Below are 17,558 nucleotides of genomic sequence, written 5' to 3'. Positions count from 1 at the left end.
TCTCTCTCTCTGTCTCTCTCTCTCTCTGTCTCTCTCTCTGTCTCTCTCTCTCTTTCTCTCTGTCTCTCTCTCTCTCTCTCTCTCTTTCTCTCTCTCATGCTCTCATTCTCTCATATTTTCCCCCTGAATTCGTGGTCATCTTTTTTTGTTTTTCAAATGCTTTGTTAACTTCTGATTAACATCATTCATTTCTGCCAGATTTTAAGTTACAAATTTTCTCCCTGTTTTTTCCCCTACCAACCGCCCCAAAATAGCAGTCCCACAGGATATCCCCTCCTCCAATCTGCTCTCTCCCACATTTTCTCCCATACCCCTTTCGACTTTTCCAGTGGATCTATATGCCCCAGTGCCTGTATATCTTATTTCCCAATTACGTGTAAAATAGTATTAATAATAGTATATATATTTGAGTATTTGATTTTAAAACTTTGAATTCCAGAATCATTCCCTTCCTCCCTTGTCACCCATCCTTACTGGGAAGATAGGCAGTTCAGTATAGGTTGTATATGTGTGGCTAATGCAAAACAATAACATAGTAGATATATTGTAAAAGACTGACTATATTTCCCTCCCTCCTATCCCACCTCCCACTTGTTCTATTTTCTACTTTGATCCCATCCCTTTTCAAAAGTGGATGCTTCCAACTTCCCTCCCCCACAGCCTGCCCTCCCTTCCATCATCCCCCCTCTCATCCCCTAAACCCCCTACTCTCCCTGAGGGCGAGATACCCTATTTAGTGTGTATTTCATTCCTTCCTCAAGCCAAATTCCATGGGAATAAGGTTGACCCATTCCCTTTTGCCTTCCTCTTCTTCCCCTCTATTGTAACCATTTTCTTTTGCCTCTTCTATATGAGATAGTTTACCCCATTCTGTCTCTCCCTATCTCCTCTCATTATATTCCTCTCTCACCTCTTAATTTCACCTTTTAAGTATCATCCCTTCCTGTTAAATTGGTCCTCTGCCCTCTATCTATATATAACTGTAAACATATATACACACATTACATATGTATTCATATGCCCATATACCCTCATATATAGACATATATATATATATATATATATATATATATATATATATATATATATATTTCTATTCCCTTCAACTACTGAGAAAAATTTCAGAAGTTACAATTGTTGTTTTTCCATGTAGGAATGTTAATAGTTTAACTTTGATAAGTTTCTTATGATTTCTTTTCCTTGTTTATCTTCTCATGCTTTTCTTGCTTCTTGTATCTGAATGTCAAATTTTCTGTTCAGCTCTGTTTTTTTCAGCAAGGATGCTTGAAAGTCCTCTATTCCACTGAATGACCATATCTTCCCCTGAAACGTGATACTCAGTTTTGCTGGGTAGGTGCCTCTTGGTTTTAATCCCACCTCCTTGGACCTCCGGAATATCATATTCCGAGCCCTTCGATCCCTCAGTGTAGAAGCTGCCAGATCCTGGGTTATCCTGATTGTGTTTCCACAATATTCAAATTGTTTCTTCCTGGCTGCTTATAATATTCTCTCCTTAATCTAGGAATTCCAGAACCTGGCTATAATATTCCTAGGAGTTTTCTTTTTGGGATCTTTTTCAGGAGGTGATCAGTGGATTCTTTCAACCTCTATTTTGCCCTCTGGTTCTAAAACATCAGTGCAGTTTTCTATGAGAACTTCCTGGAGGATGATTTCTAGGTTCTTACTTTGATCATGGCTTTCAGGTAGTCCAATAATTTTTAAATTATCTTTCCTGAATCTATTTTTCCAGGTCAGTGGTTTTTCCCATGAGATATTTCACATTGCCTTCTATTCTTTCATTTGTTTGGATCTGTTTAACACCATCTTGATTTCTCATAAAGTCATTAGCTTCCATTTGCTCCAATCTAATTCTGAAGCAATGGTTCTCCTCATTGAGCTTTTGAGATTCTTTTTCCATCTGGCAAATTCGGCTTTTTAAGGCATTCTTCTCTTCATTGCCTTTTTGAGCCTCATTTGCCATTTGAGTTAGTCTATTTTTTAAGGTATTATTTTCCTCAGTCATGCTGTTGACTCTCATTTCATAATTTTCTTGCATTGTTCTCCTTTTTCTTCCCAATTTTTCCTCCACTTCGCTTCTTAAGATCCTCTATGGCCTCTAACCAAGCACGTATTTTCCTTTGAAGCTTTTGGTGCAGGAGTTCTGACTTCACTATCTTCCTCCTGTTCCATGCTTTGCTCCTTTTTGTCCCCAAAATAGGAGTGTAATGTTGGAATCTTCTGTCTGCTTTGTTTCCTTTGCCTGGTCATGTCGCCCCTCAGTCTCTTGACCCCTGGGCTTTTTGCCACAGTAGGACTCTGCCACCAGACAGGGGAGCTTTCGTCCCAAACGCTGGGATTTTCTCAGCTGCCTAAGGTATTAGATGGGTGCCCTCTCTGAGGCCTCCACATGCTCTGGGAAGCTTGACACATACCCCAGGACCTCCACCCTAGACTGCAATCCAGATCCAAGCAGGTTAAAGCAAGAGCGATTACCCCTCAGACTGGTGCTTGGATCCCCCTACACTCTGCAGGCCAGGAGCTGAAGCTTCCACGTGGTGCTGGCTGGCTGTGCTGGCTGGTGTCTCAGCGGCTTCTCGCCCTGGGGGCAAAAAGCCATGCACTCCCACTTATTGGGTCCCAAAGTCCAGACTGCACTGACCTCTCACTTTGTTCTTTGCATCTATGTGTTGATAAATCTGGAAACAGCCACAGCTGCTGCTGATCTGGAGTTCCTCCAGCCTGCAGCTGGTCAGGCCTGCCCTGGGGCTAAAGCCTTGGTGTGGGCCTGGGCTTGGCTCCCAGAGCACGGCGCTGGCCGATTCCTGCCAGCCTGCTGGGCTGTCCTTAGTGGGAGGTTAGTGTCATTTTGTGGGTTCTGCAGCTCCAAAGTTTGTTTAGAGTCCCCTTTTCACATGGATTGGAAGTCGTGGTCATCTTAAAGTAGACTTGATGAAGACTGATTTCATCTTTCTCTTCCAAGCTCTCTGTAAACTTAATCCTTGAAACTTGTGAAAGGCCCATATATATCATTATTCATTCTCTCTGCCTCCTTTCATTTAAGCAGTGGTTAAAATACTGTCATTTCTTATACCTCATCTTTTGAACCTCCGCCTCTGACTTTTTATCACAGAAGAGCTATCCCTTGCTTAAATGGTGGCAGGTCTCCCACATGCATTTCATCAAATCCATGCAACTGAGCAAATCTCTACCAGTCACCTACTTGTAAGCTTCTTTATTGACTTATTTCATGAAATTGCTTTCAAGACCGCTTGCTACTGTTGCATTTTTTCAGATACTCTCCCCCTTCTTCAGTCAGAGACTTCTAGGTTGGCACAGTGGATAGAGCTCCATAACTGGAGTCAGAATCTGACTTTAGACACTTAATATCTGTGTGGCCGTTAACCACTCTCTGTCTTCATTTCTTCAACTATAACTGGGGTTGATAACAGCACTCACCATACAAGGTTGTTGTGGGATCAAAATGGGATATTTATTGTGTAAAAACTGTATAAATGCTAGCAATCACCACCATTATCATTATTACCTTTCTCTCTGGAAAAACTAATATTCCCTCGGTCCCATTTCAGTGAGCCTCTTTCCACTCAATACCTTCCAAGTCACATCTGTCCGTCTCCCCTTATGATTCACACCAAGGATGATCCTGCCTATAGCCAGTGCCTAAGATTAGAGTTATATACCATTTTTGTAATAAATAAAACACAAGCATTATTTGCCCTCCAAAGACTGAAAAGAAAGGCTATCAGTTCCTTTAGGGTCCCTAAGAAAGCAACCAAAATGAAAGAACTTGGGATTAAAATAATCATGGACATTTATATAAAGCTAGAAAGTTTGCAGAGCCCTTTATATTCATTTTCTCATTTCATTTTCACAACAACCTAAGAGGTAGGTGCTAGAGTTATTATAAAGCCCATTTTATAAAAAAGGAAACAGAAATTACACAGGCTTATCCAAGCTCATATGTATCAGAGGTGGGTCTCCTAGCCCAGATCTTTCTGACACTGCCTCTGAGAGTGGAAACAGCATTAAGCTCTGTCAGTGACTTGAGAAAACTAGATGAGGCCTCCCTGACAGTGTACGTGAACTGAGTCATAATGAGATATAAAATGTCCTTAGAGGTTTGGCCCTGGTAAATCTGAGGAAGAGACCTTCCCTTAGGAGTCTTATACCTAAGATGTTGGGTGAGAACAGACCCTTAGAAAAGAATGAAATCAGTCTCCACCCAATCCTCTCTGAGCAACCTGCATTTGCATCCCCTATCTAGGCAGATGCTAAAAACACAGAGCATGCAAACTTCTTATGCTGGAATTATCATCATAGGTCACCAAGCAGAGAGAGTGTTTTAACCTGCCCCCTTTTCTCCCCTGATACTAGACAAAGCCCTTTGATTTCTCCATGTCCCAGATTCCTGATTGCATGAATCCTCAAAGGTTACAGCACACACACAGATCCTCTTCAGGAGTCAGACCCCTCTGCAGGGCCGCCTCCCAGATTGCTACCTCACAGCATGGTATTGTGACTAGACTCTCCTGGGCTTTCAGAAACAGAAGCACCACTTGTAACTGAGTTAAGAAAACTGTAATTAAAAGGAAACATCATAAAGTTCAGCTGTTCTGCGTTTAAATAGCCCAATGCACAGCAGTTCCTTCTCTCTGTTAAAAAGGGGGCCCAGGAGTATAAAAAAAATGAAGGAACAGAAATAACCCATAGTCCTTGGTGGCTTTAGCGCATATCTTCACACTTCTGAGGGGAATGTGATCACTACTCAGCAGTTTCTTCATTTACATACCCTCTAGTGTGTAAGCAATCTGGTTCACAGTTCAGTTCCACTCTGTTTTACCCTGTTGGGAAATACTCTTGTATTTTAAAGAACACTGTTCTCACCCAGTTAAATTAGTCCCCCTGCACCCAGCATTTGGAGTGGGGGTAGGAGTGTTGCTCACCAATTTAGCTTTTTATCTTTTGCATGGATTTATCATAGGAGGCAGTCTTCCTAATAGCACATAGTAGGTGCACAATAAATATCTCTCCATTTCATTTAATTTGCTCTCTCCAGTGATTAGGATTTGGGGACAGGAAAGGGCTTTTGTTTGCTACTGCTGGTAGCAACTTTGACCTCCAATGTTGCTATGGCACTATCTGTCTTGAAGCATAACCTTTCTAGCTCTGGATATGCCTAAAGGTAACCAGGGACCTTGAGGCCTTGAGATTATCTGTAGATCCTGCAGTTATGGCTTACTCTCATTGTGACTCTTTTGCTCAAAAAGAGCCTCTGTTTGAATCGATTAATAACAATAATCACTACCATTTTATACTTACTACTATGTGCTAGGTACTCATTTGATCTTCACAGCAACCCTGGAAAGTAGCTGCTCTTAATATCCCCATTTTACAGATGAGAAAACTGAGTCAAACAAAGGTGAAATGATTTTTCCCAAGGTCTCACAGGAAGTGTCTAATTAATACAATTAGCCAACTCTAATGCTGTTAAAATGCAAATATTGAAATGTGTTCTCTGACCAATGGATGTTTTCAGACAGCAACAGTACTTCATCAATTTAACTCATGATAATATTTCCTAGAACAGAGATACCTACAGATGCACACACGTACATGTGCGTGTGCATGTGTGTGTGTGTGTATGTGTGTGTGTAGGTAGCATATTCAACGGACCTCTTTGGCAGTCTAGTGAATCCTAAGAACCCCTTTTCACAATAATACTTGTTACCTACATTAATAATTGAAGGAAATGGTCAATTTCAGTTAGAGGCCAGTGAAAATAATGATGTAATTTTTTCTCATCCAAATTAATGAACACCTGAAATCTTTTCAAGAATTCCCATCTTCAAACAAACCAGTTACCTTCCTGTATGTTTTTAAGTCTCTTAAAAAGTCTTGTCTCAAAGTTCACATCTCTTGGCATCTTATCCTTTTCTCTTCAGTCTATTCCTTTAAAAAATAGACCAAAAAAGCTTCTAGGTGAGTCTCTCTTACTTCTTCTCATAGCAATAGCATTTTGCAGTAGAGAATACCCAAAAGATTTAGCAGAAGGATGAAAAAAGGCTAAACACCTTTAAATGGATTTAAAAAAATTAAAAAGAGAGAAGCCTCATTACTTTCAGAAAATTAATTTGAGATCTAGACTCAGTAGGAGAATTGTTTCCTAACACTTTTCCCTGATCTCTCTACCCATTCTCTCCTGCCTTTGGGTTTTTTTTAAAGCTCTTTCCAATTATTCTACTCGCTGGTATCCTGGTCCAAAAATTATTCATGGTCAAAATGTAACATGCTAATTTTAACATTTTTCCATAAGTTCAGAGTACATTTTGAACTCAAATGATGAACAGCTTGTATGTGACTCCCTTAATTCATTTAGATTAAAACATCTCTGTGTTTTGGAAGCTACTCACATCACACTTTTTCCCCTCTGGTAACTGCTTGATTTTAGTTGACATTTTAAAAATTACACATAGTGAAGAATGGATTGCATGCAGTCTAGAGTCTAGAAGACTCTGGAATCTTTCCTGTGAGAGAATCTCTGCCCTTTGTATCAATGGTTCTGCATTGGTTGGGGAGAACTGTGCATCATCCTCCCCCACCCAAGTAAAATTTTACTAATTTCTAATCTCGTGTCCTATCATATTCTAAAAGTACCTTCCAGCTTAAGGCATTTTCATAGAAGACACCTTTTGAAGCTATGTTACAATTTTCTTATCCACTGTATTTCTTTTGGAAGTCCAATAAAAATCCACTATATTTTTTTCTTTTCTTTATATACTACATTATTCCTTTTTGGTTAGTACAGGGGAAAATTCTGTTGAGATATTACCTTAGGTAGACACAGAGAAATTTCCCTTCCATGGCCTTGTATTATCTGCCCCATGAGCTGTTCACAACCTTGTTTTTTTTCGTTTTTTTTTTTTTTCTCATCTCCCTCACTCCTGCAACAACTCCAAGGCTGGGACTTTTCCCCTTCCCACTCTGTTGACCTTTGGAATAGCCCAGCAATGTCTCCCCCACTTTTGTTTAGCCAAGCCCTGCTGCACCAAATACACTCCTGCTTTGCATGTCTGTTATTGGCTTTGAGGGAGCTCTCCATGTTGGAATGGGATGCTGTAAGGGAAAGTAGATTTCTAACATGTGAGCCTTTGACTTGATATTAATGGTTGCCCATGAAAATGAATTAAGCTTTCAGGTTAAAATGTAGGCTACAAAAATGATACCTGGGGGAGAAATATGAGATGGTTTATGAAATGGGATGCCTAAATGGTTGATTATTGCATTGCATGAGGGTTGCTGGTGAACCACTGGTCTAAACTCCTTTTTCCTTGCCAGAAAATAATTTTCTGATCACTAAAGATTTTAGAATCTCTATTACAAATAAAAAGTTTGCTTTTCTAGCAAGAGAGAGTGCTACAAAGAGGCTGATAATTATACTGGTGGCCTGATGTATTTCTGAAGTCACTATTTACCCTGTTTTCTTCGTGTCTCCCTTTTCTTTATGATGTTTCTGGTATAAGTCTGGATAAGTGATGGTGAGTGAGTGAGAAGGAGCAAAATTAAAAAAAAAACACACACACACACAGACATAAGAGTAGCCAAAAAAAAAAATGTTTTTAATTTGAAAGCTAACAGGATAAACCACACAGTCTATGTGACATGCAAAATATGTAAATTTATGCAAATAATCATATGGCTTTAATTTTATATAACTTTATGGGACCCCAAGGAAAATCTTAGTGGAGACCATAGTACTAAGAGATCCATAAAGAAAGGGACAAGAACTCAAACCTAACACTGTCTGCCTAAGGTTTTGAAAGCCTTCATACATTTCTTCTGAATTTCATTTTCATAAATAACTGAACTAAAAATAAAAAATTACAGTTCCCTAGTTTGTGTAAGCACTGGGGCTTATGCTAGCTATACATCCATATCTTCTACAAGTCTCCCATTCCATACCTCGGAAAAAATACTTGGTTCCCTGGGTTACAAAATCAAAATATCCTCAGATTTAAAGAAAAAGAAGTAAAAACTCTGTTAAGAGAAGAAAATATATGTCATTGCCTTTCATAATTTGTTCAGAATTCAGAGAGATTTTACTTTGAAATTTAGATACACACATACATAAATGTGAATGTAAATCTCCAAGTATAATCTGTATTTTCATCTCTGCCACCAGAATTGGCTCTAGGAGGTAATTATAGATCTCTTAGCTTTGACCTTTGAAACTTTCCTTGGCAAACTTTCTTCAAGGAGTACCAGCTGATAACACAGGAGTTTTCATTGCTTGTTCAGATGGTTATTAAGACTTTCAAATTAATGTCTTAACATTTTATTTCTTGTGATTATCAGTATGGAACGTTCCTTTTGAAAAGTGAATGCTGTCCCAAGGCTAGTTCCCCTTCATCCCAGATACCTAACATAATCTAGAAGTCCTCATTCTTCAAATAATTTGGGGATTTTTTGCAGTTGATTTTTAGTGCTTCTTAGGAAATTAGTTAAAGCCATTATTTGGGAGATGACATCTTTTTTCAATTCCCTTATACCTTGGTATCTCCAGAACTTTAATTAAATGTCAAGGGCAATTATGTTCTCACTAGCAATTAAATAATGTTAAGTGTATATAACAGCTGCAGGCAATAAGTGTTTTGAAATGTATATGACCAGGGGGGGAAATTAAGTCATGCACTTTTTTTTTAATGTCACAATGGATCAAATCACCTTAATTTAATTAAAATTCTGTTTTTTTAACTCTTGTGTACATTTCTAGATATAATATTATAGGAAATGTACTGTTTATTGATTAGCATAATGAAATTCAAAGAATCCTAAATATATGAGAAGTCAGGTTTTCCTAAATTAGATAATGCAGTGAACATATTGCCTTATCCTGCTCTAGTTAAATGAAATTACTGTCCAAGAACAAAATTAATCAACAAGATGAAATTTCAGAACCAGAAGTAGTAGAACTTGTGAAAGTTACTGATTTTTAAAATTAAAATAGCTCTACTGTTCATTCTATTTTCTTCTTGCTTTCTCCTAAATTCCCTTTTTTAGAAAGATCAAAAAATGCCCTTTGGGTAATCAGGATGGGATGCCTAGAGTGAAGGGAGCAGACAACATTGAATATAATACCCCTCCCCTATCTTGTGCAGCTGTTGACCTAAACATGTTATCTGTTAGCCATGAATTATAGTTATACCAGAGGGATTGAATAAGAGGCCAGGTCAATCACTAACCTTCAAAATAATTATTTTCAATATTTATTTATGATTTTTGTCTTACATATTTTTAAAATAACTTCCTCTCTTAGATTATAATTCTTATTGTCAGGGTGCTCCAAAATCATAGAAAAAAAATGTTTTATTCTTTTAAATGAAACTCAAAAGATCATGTGGTGGGCTTTTTTTTTTTCGCTGCCCATTATTCCCTAAAGACTGAGAGGGTAAAATCAGCCACCAAAGATTTACCATCAACCCTCATGTGAATTGCATTGTATCAGTTCATTTTCATCTACTTATGTACTTGCTTTAACTAATGGGGATATTTATGTGTTTATTTCTTTCTTGAAAATACATTCGGAATTCAAAAGCCTACAGGGTCTGCAGATTTATAGCACAGGAGGTGTAAGGGATTATAGACTTGATAGCTTTCTTTATATTTCTACAGTCAGTGTTTATGCTTCAGTTACTGTAACAATATTGCTGCTGATCCTTTTCTTTGCATTATTTTTTTTTTTGCGTGTGACATTTGTTTTGCATTGTAGAGGCTGTGCTTTGAGAAAAAATAAATTAGGTTAAAACAAAAAGGTCCCATTTAATTTGTACAAAATGGCGCCATAGGGATGCCTGTCAAGAAGTGTATATAGAAATGCTTCCAGTCATACGTACATATTCAGCACATATCATTTCCCAGAATATGCTAATTTCATTTTGTTTTTGTGAAATCATCAGGGGGGAATTTTGACAGCTCTTTCGACGCAGAGAAAGGTGTTGGAACAATTGTCATTGCAAAACCTCTGGATGCAGAGCAGAGGTCCATCTATAATATGAGTGTGGAAGTCACCGATGGAACAAATGTGGCTGTCACTCAGGTAGACCATTAAATTATTTACTTGTGAAAATATTAAAGATCATAATTAAAATTGGGGTGCATACAAATAAAAAGAAATGAATGCCTTTTATTTTTCTCCCCTTGACAAGTTGTTGGCTTAGAGTTGATTGTGTATAGATTTCTGTTGTTTTCAAAGCAGCTAGTACATGCAAACAAGGGAATGGGATTTTGTGACATTATTTTATGAATCAACTGTCTCTTTTCTAGAAATTTTCTTTTGAAGGAACAGTTAAATTTCATTTTATGATTTGTATATGCATGTGCATGCATGTATATGAGTACGCACAAATATGCATGTATGAGTATAATTCTTTGGCAGTAGTAGTAAAATAATTTTCTTCAACTTCCAAAAAGGAACAAAAATAGGCCTTTTGAAAAAACCATTCTACCCTTCTTGGGCCCATCACCCCCTCCTTTTATAGTAATCAAATTAAAGAATCTTTAGGGCTCAATTGCCTAATCCAATCCTCTTTGCCATTGAGGAACCCTGAGGTACAGAGAGGTAAGTCACTTGACCTGCTTTACCAACTAGTTAATGGCAGAGGTGGAACTAGAACCAAGGTTTTCTGACCCCTGGGCCAGCACTGCTGTCTCTACAACCTGCTCTAACTCCCTTTTAGTACTTAAATGCTTTTTTTTTTTTTTTGGAGAGGGGAAGGTAGGGCAATTGGGGTTAAGTGACTTGCCCAAGGTCACACGGCTGGTTTTGTGTTAAGTGTCTGAGTCCAGATTTGAACTCATGTCCTCCTGACCCCAGGGCTAGTGCTCTATTCACTGCACCACCTAGCCACCCCCTTAAATGCATTTTTTAATTGGGGTTAACCAAATAAAAGGTAATTTGGAAATGAAAATGAGAAATACTTGGCTTTTCATACAGTTTAGGTCAATACAATAGGCATTTATTGAGGGCTATCTGTACTCCAGATATTTTTCTAAGTTCTGGGGATGCAAAAACAAAAATAAAACTTTTTTCCTCCCTCAAGGAGCTTACATTCTGCTAGAGAGAACCAACACTATATACAGATAAACAAAAATGTAGACAGAGCAAACATGAAATAGTTTTGGTGAGGGGAGGGGGCAGTAACAGAGACAACATTAACAACTAATCCATTATTAATGATATTCTCAATCTACACTAGCACAATCTGACAAAGTGGGACTCTGGGGAGAAAGGAGTAAGGCTTTGAGGATTTCTTTATATTTCAATGAGGAATTTTTAATAAGCCTATTAGCATATGTTACGGAAATGTTTTAACTTCAAAGACTCAGGTTTTTTTGCCTTTTGTTTTTTTTTTTATTTTAATATGACATAAGCTTTGATTTCTCCTAAGACAATAACAAATGTGTATTTTCCAGCTACTCTCTCCTCTTTAGACATTGTTCCAGAAATGTAGACTCTTCCCTTTGAGTATAGGCTATTTACCAAAGCTGAATTCTAGATATATCCAGAATGACCTAATCATAGCGGATGCCACAGTGTTGCTGCACTGCTTAAAAAATATATGATTCTTTGGAGAAACACATCAAATACAAAGCAACCCACATGGAAAACAAACTATTCATCAGTACAAAGTAATAGCTTCCTGTCTCCCTGAAAGTCACTTCAAATGAGGTCCCTAAATTAACCAATGTCTCAGTAACTCTAACCACTGGTTTTGAGCTCCATTTAACAAACAGTTAGAGGCATATTTGATTAAAATACAAATAAATAGTGGAATTATATTCTCCTTTCTTTTCTGCTGTGTTTTATGGCTATTGAGCACTTAGACTAAGCAGCTTTAAAAACCTATTCTTCACAATCCATATTTAGAAATAAATAGAATAAGACTTGTTTTCTAAAGCTCTTTAAAGCTAGGTGAGAGCATATATGAAACTATTAGGACCTTTTCAATTCTGAAGCCAGGATTCAGCTCAGAATTTATCAAGTAACTACTACTTGGCATGCAAAGACAAAAATAAAATAAAATAACCATAGTTGAAGCACACTAATGACAGTCTATATCTTCATTAAAATGGTGGAGGGAAACAAGGAAGCAACATCCAACATATATCTCTACATCTTTGTCTTAACATAAAAAAACCTGGGTTATTGTTAGCATCACATAAGAAACTTGTGTTTGCTAGGCACCCTTCTGCAGATGGGGCTCTAAGATAGGGGAATGGAAATCCCACTCAACCTCTGGAAATTCAGGGATCTACTGGCCTCTTCTGTGCCTTCTTTGGCAAGTTACAGCAAGATCACTGTTATGCCTTAGCAGTTTTAGTAACTAAACCTAAACTAAACAACTTTAGTTTAGTGACATTTTGCAGAAATATGTTCTGTTTAAGGAAAAAAAAAAACTTCATCCAAAATTTGTGTAAAAGCCAACAACTCTAAGCAACTGAAGGTTTCACCATAAAACAGATGACCATCATCAATGAAATAAATATCCTATGTTCCACAGCACTTTTCCAGTCTCCCCTTCCAAACACTTTTTTTTTGCTCTTTTGCCCAATTTGAAATCATGAACTATGATCTGACATATTTCAAGTTAAGGCCAAGTACATTTTATAAAAAGCTCTTCATGTTTATAGAGCTTGCTGGAATGTCAGACAGGCACAGTGTAATGTCCAGAGTCAAGGTGGTACAATAGATAGAGGCCTAGACCTGAAGTCTGGAAGTACTGAGTTCAAATACAGCTTCAGACACTTACTAGTTGAGTTACCCTTGGCAAGTCACTTAACTTTTGTTTGCCTCAATTTCCTCATCTGTAAAATGGGAATAATAATCGTACCTTCCTTCCAGGGTCGTTGTGAGGATTTAATGAGATAAATATTTGTAAAGCTCAGTGCCTGGCACACAGTTACCTCTATATAAATTCTAGCTATTAATATTAACATTACTATTATTTATGATTGTTATTAACTGAGGCACACTCTCCCACAACTATTTACAGCAACAGTAGGAAGAGTGGGCACACACAGTGACTATGCTAGTAGAGAGACATAGAGAGAAGAGTAAGGAGCCAGATGTTCACACCTGGGGCATTTCATGGTTGGCATCCTTTCCCTTCTCCTGGTATCCTCAAGCTGCTCCTTCCAGACATAGTGTCTCTGCAGGACCATTTGCTCAGTTGAGCTCCCTGGGTCCCTTCCTCTCTGTACCTCAGCTCCCAAAAGCTGGCACTTTTCTCAGCTCACGGATCTCTTTCCTTGCTTAGAGATAATATGCTACTTTTCTTTTTCTTTTTTAATTTTTTTCATTTTTCAATTTTGCTTTTTGGAGGGGGAAAGGTAGGTCAATTGGGGTTAAGTGATTCGCCCAACGTCACACGGCTAGTTTTTCTTGTTAAGATGCTACTTTTCAAAAGGTGACCGGAGTTTAGTATCAGTACTTCAGCCAGCCAACAGTTAGCCACTCTCTGATTTCATTAAGCTTGACTGAAAAACTTCACCCCTCCTAAAAGGCTAATGAAAGCATGAAGCCTTCTTTGCTCTTTGTTCAAGACCTTGCTGCTTACTCTTTTTGTTGTTTGTTGCTGTTATTGTTGTTGTTTGTTACCTGCCCCTTGATTGGCAGGAAATCATTAGGTCTAGGTCTTGCAATCAACATTCCCCTGCTCCCTCTAGCTAGATTTGGAAGAAATGCCCTAAATTCAGACCACTATAATAAATGTGTGTAGGTACAAAGAAGTCCCAATTAACTAAAACTAAAATAATCTTCTCCATATACAATCACTATACAGTAAGCTTTCAGAATAATGACCTGGAGACATTACATAATCATCAGTTAATAATGAATAGTTCAGTTGTGTTTGCTGTAATTTGCCAAAGAAACAAAATGGATTAATTAAGTTATTCTTGTAATCTAAGGAACCCATTTACAAGATGGTTGCCTCAGTAAAGAGATACCATCTGTGACCATAATATTACAGCCAGGTCCCCATTAGTGCGAACAATGAATCTCATGTGGTCTCATTATTCAGATCCATACTGTGTATTTCTGTTGGTCTAGAAACAACAACTATATCATACAAAATTATGATTTCAAATAGTTTGAATTCTAATACATGCAGCCTTCGTGGGATTGATTTTTTTTCCTTACTATCGGAAGTTATAATTTTCTAAGATAGAGTCATTCTTTCTAGCCCAATAGAAATATGCAGTGTGGATATGAATAATGAGACCACTTAGTGAGATCCATTGTTCTCACTAATGGTGTCCTATCTGTAGTTTGTTAACTAATTATTCACAAAGCCTAGTAAAATCACAAAGTTTTTAGAGCCTCCTGGGAACATTAGATCTAATCCAATCCTTTTACTTTCTTGCAGTTTAAATAACTGAGACCCTGAAAAGTGGTCTAACTTGTCCCAAAGTCATTGAATAGGCTAGTGGAGTATAGATACAGTGCTCTTTCCATAATAACATGCTTCCTTTCACTATAGCTTATCCTTTTATACCCTACAAACTATCCCAAGTATGAGAAATTACTTGTTGTTTCAGTTTTTCTCATATATCTGCAGAATCAGTCAGGGTAACATATCCTTCTTTTTTTTTTTAAGCAATTGGGGTTCAGTAACTTGTTCAAGGTTACATGGTCAGTTTTTTTGTGTGGGTGTTAAGTATCTGAGGCCTGAACTGATCCCAGGTCTCCTGATGCTGGGGCCGGCACTCTTACTCACTGTGCCACCTGGCCACCCTGTAGCATATCCTTCTAACAAATTAAAATTATTTCCAATCAGAGGTCAGCTAAAAAGATTAGTTGAAGGAAAGGAAATTATTTGGTTTGCCTTGCACTTAAATACTTATTCATATGTGTGTTAGATTTTTATATAAGCCTTTTTTTTTCCATTTTTCCATGCCAGTGGAAGGAAGACAGTGAAGTTGATAGCCCTCCCAAAACAATGGATAATTTGAGAATTATGACTGTTTGGCCTTATAAAATATGATGTGTGATTTTAAAGAATTTGGTTTTCTATTTAAGAGACAAGAATTGTGTAGTGACTAGAAAGCCAACCTTGTAGCCAGAAAGTCCATATCTGCCTCTGACACCAGCTGGCTCTGTGACTTTGTGCACATCCCTTAGCCAACTCTCTGTGGCTTAAGTTACAGAGACTAAGCCAGCCTGCATTGGTGGTGGGAGTTTCTTCACCTGGGGGGTTCCTCAAACCAATGAAACCCTAGGTCTAATTGCTTTCACTGTCCTTCCATTTTAAATTATGTTTTAGTTACAATAACATAAAAACTAACTTGAATTGCCTGAGGGAGCAACAAGTGGTAGCATTAGCCCAGAAGCATTCTGGGAGGTGTCAAGTAGGGAAACTGAGATTGAAGATCTCTTTAAATATGCAGGGGTGCAGTTCATTTCAGTGTTAGTACTTTTATTACCTTCAGTTAGTGTTTTTGTACCTTATTTACTCTAGTAACATGCAGCTGAGATTCTAGGGTGATGCTGGCTTAAAAGAGATTTTGTGATAATTAAGTATTATCATGCTAAAATCCTGAGTATATTCCTGGCCCCTTTGTTGTTCCCCAACATTATGAGATCTGTAATAGGCAATCCATAAAGTGAATATGGTACAGATTCATTTATTCAACAAGTATCTGGAAGAGATAACAGAAATTAAATAGGACACAATCAGTGTTCTCATGGGAACAGTGGGAAGGGGAAGGGGACAAGCATTTATAAGCGTTTACTATATGCCAGGCACTATGCTAAATGCTTTACAAACATTGTCTTATTTGATCCTCGCAATAACCCTCAGAGGGTAAATGCTGTTATGATCCCCATTTTATAGTTGAGGAAACTGAGGCAAATAGCAAGTAAGTGATTTGCCTAGGATCACTTAGCAATTAAGTGTCTGAGGCCACATTTGAACTCAGATCCTCCTGAATCCACACCCAGCACTCTATCCACTGAACCACCTAGCTGCACATCAAGGTAGTGTCTCAATTTTTCTTCTTTTTGGTTAATTATAACTGGAGTATTAATAATACCAAAATGGTCCACTTGCAAAGACTAGACCATCACATTAGAAAGTCTGAAATTTCCTTGTCTTCTTCTTGTTCTTTGAAAAACAACAAGCAAGCCCGGTTAACAAGTGTCCTCTGCATGGAGTTCCAAACAAAGAAGTATCTTACAAATGGTTAGGTTTTGCAAGTTTTCCTTTCCACTGATGGTATTGAGCTGTCCCACTTAGCCACCGGGTGAGTCACTGGCTAGAATGCGGTACTTGGGATCAGGAAGAACGGAGTTCAGATCTAGCCTCAGACATTTACTAGCCATCTGACTTTGGAAAAGTCACTTAATCTCTGTCTGCTACAGTTTCCTCATCTGTTAAATGGGGATGAACAATAACACCTAATTCCCAGAGTTTTGTCAAGGGAAAAAGAGTTTATATTTGTAAAATGCTATATAAATGCTAGTTAGTTGCTGTTATTTCTTCATCAGATGGTGGTAAAACCTACACACTTATTTACTAGAAACATGAAACTATTCTGATTATCCACTTAGGTGGTGGGGGGGAAGCCTATTAAAGGGGAGCTTTTGAGTTTGAATATTGCTGAGACTGTTAAACTGAGCTATCTGGCCACCTTGCTGAGTCATTCAAAAATAATTACTACCCCTCTCTTCAATCCAAGTATTCTGCTGGCAGTATTTTATGATTGTGAATCACAGAAAGCCACAGTCTCACCTCAGAAGAATCACAATTTATAAGAATCCCAAAGGATAATAGTCACCTAAAGCAGGCTTTGGGTCACCATGAACCATGCACCATGCATGCATTTGTAACTGACAATAACCTGCTTGAGAGAGTTGGCATAAATGACATTATCAAGAATAAGTATAGCAGAGGGGCGGCTAGGTGGCTCAGTGAATAGAGCACCAGCCCCGGAGTCAGGAGGACCTGAGTTCAAATCCGGTCTCAGACACTTAACACAAAAACTAGCTGTGTGACCTTGGGCAAGTCACTTAACCCCAAATAGCCCTCCAAAAAAAAAAAAAAGAATAAGTATGGCCAGAAAAGGTTACCAGAAAATAGTTACATGGTGAGAACAAGAAGTGTCAGATGGACAGATGGAAGGCTTACAAGTAACCTCAAGATACTAACAGGGCCAAAAAGAGTCTAAACAGATCTTCTATGGAGGCTTCATGGAAAGAATGAAAATTATACAAAGTGAGAATGAACGGAGTATTTATCAACTTTTTTAGTGAGTTAACAACAAACATTTGTAAGTATTTATTATGTGCCAGGCACTATGCTAAAGTCTCAGCTAAATATCTATATGTAGAATAATCACACAATCAAAATATAATCTGATGGCTAATTCTTCTATGATGTAGGTAATCACCTTGTTAATGTTTTATAAATTAGAATCTTTGATAATAATTAATAGTGGTGATGACAGCTATTATTTATATAGAACTTTAAGGTTTATGAAACATT

At 37.8% G+C, this 17,558-nt stretch overlaps 1 protein-coding gene across 4 annotated transcripts in view; it reads left to right on the top strand.

The window, feature by feature from the left end:
- FAT3 (FAT atypical cadherin 3) overlaps nt 1–17,558 on the top strand; it is a 760,616-nt gene that overhangs the window by 622,396 nt on the left and 120,662 nt on the right. For all 4 annotated transcript variants that reach the window (XM_069080441.1, XM_069080440.1, XM_069080439.1 and 1 more), the window contains one exon: nt 9,972–10,111. In XM_069080441.1, the coding sequence (XP_068936542.1) occupies nt 9,972–10,111 (140 nt within the window). The remainder of the gene's footprint in view (nt 1–9,971; nt 10,112–17,558) is intronic.

Source organism: Petaurus breviceps, unplaced genomic scaffold (assembly GCF_028583685.1).
Source record: "Petaurus breviceps papuanus isolate PSGF00001 unplaced genomic scaffold, PetGlider_PUasm1.0 91133, whole genome shotgun sequence".
Classification (NCBI taxonomy): Eukaryota; Metazoa; Chordata; class Mammalia; order Diprotodontia; family Petauridae; genus Petaurus; species Petaurus breviceps.
Note: the sequence above shows the minus strand (reverse complement) of the source record. Positions and strands in the feature narration are given on the sequence as shown.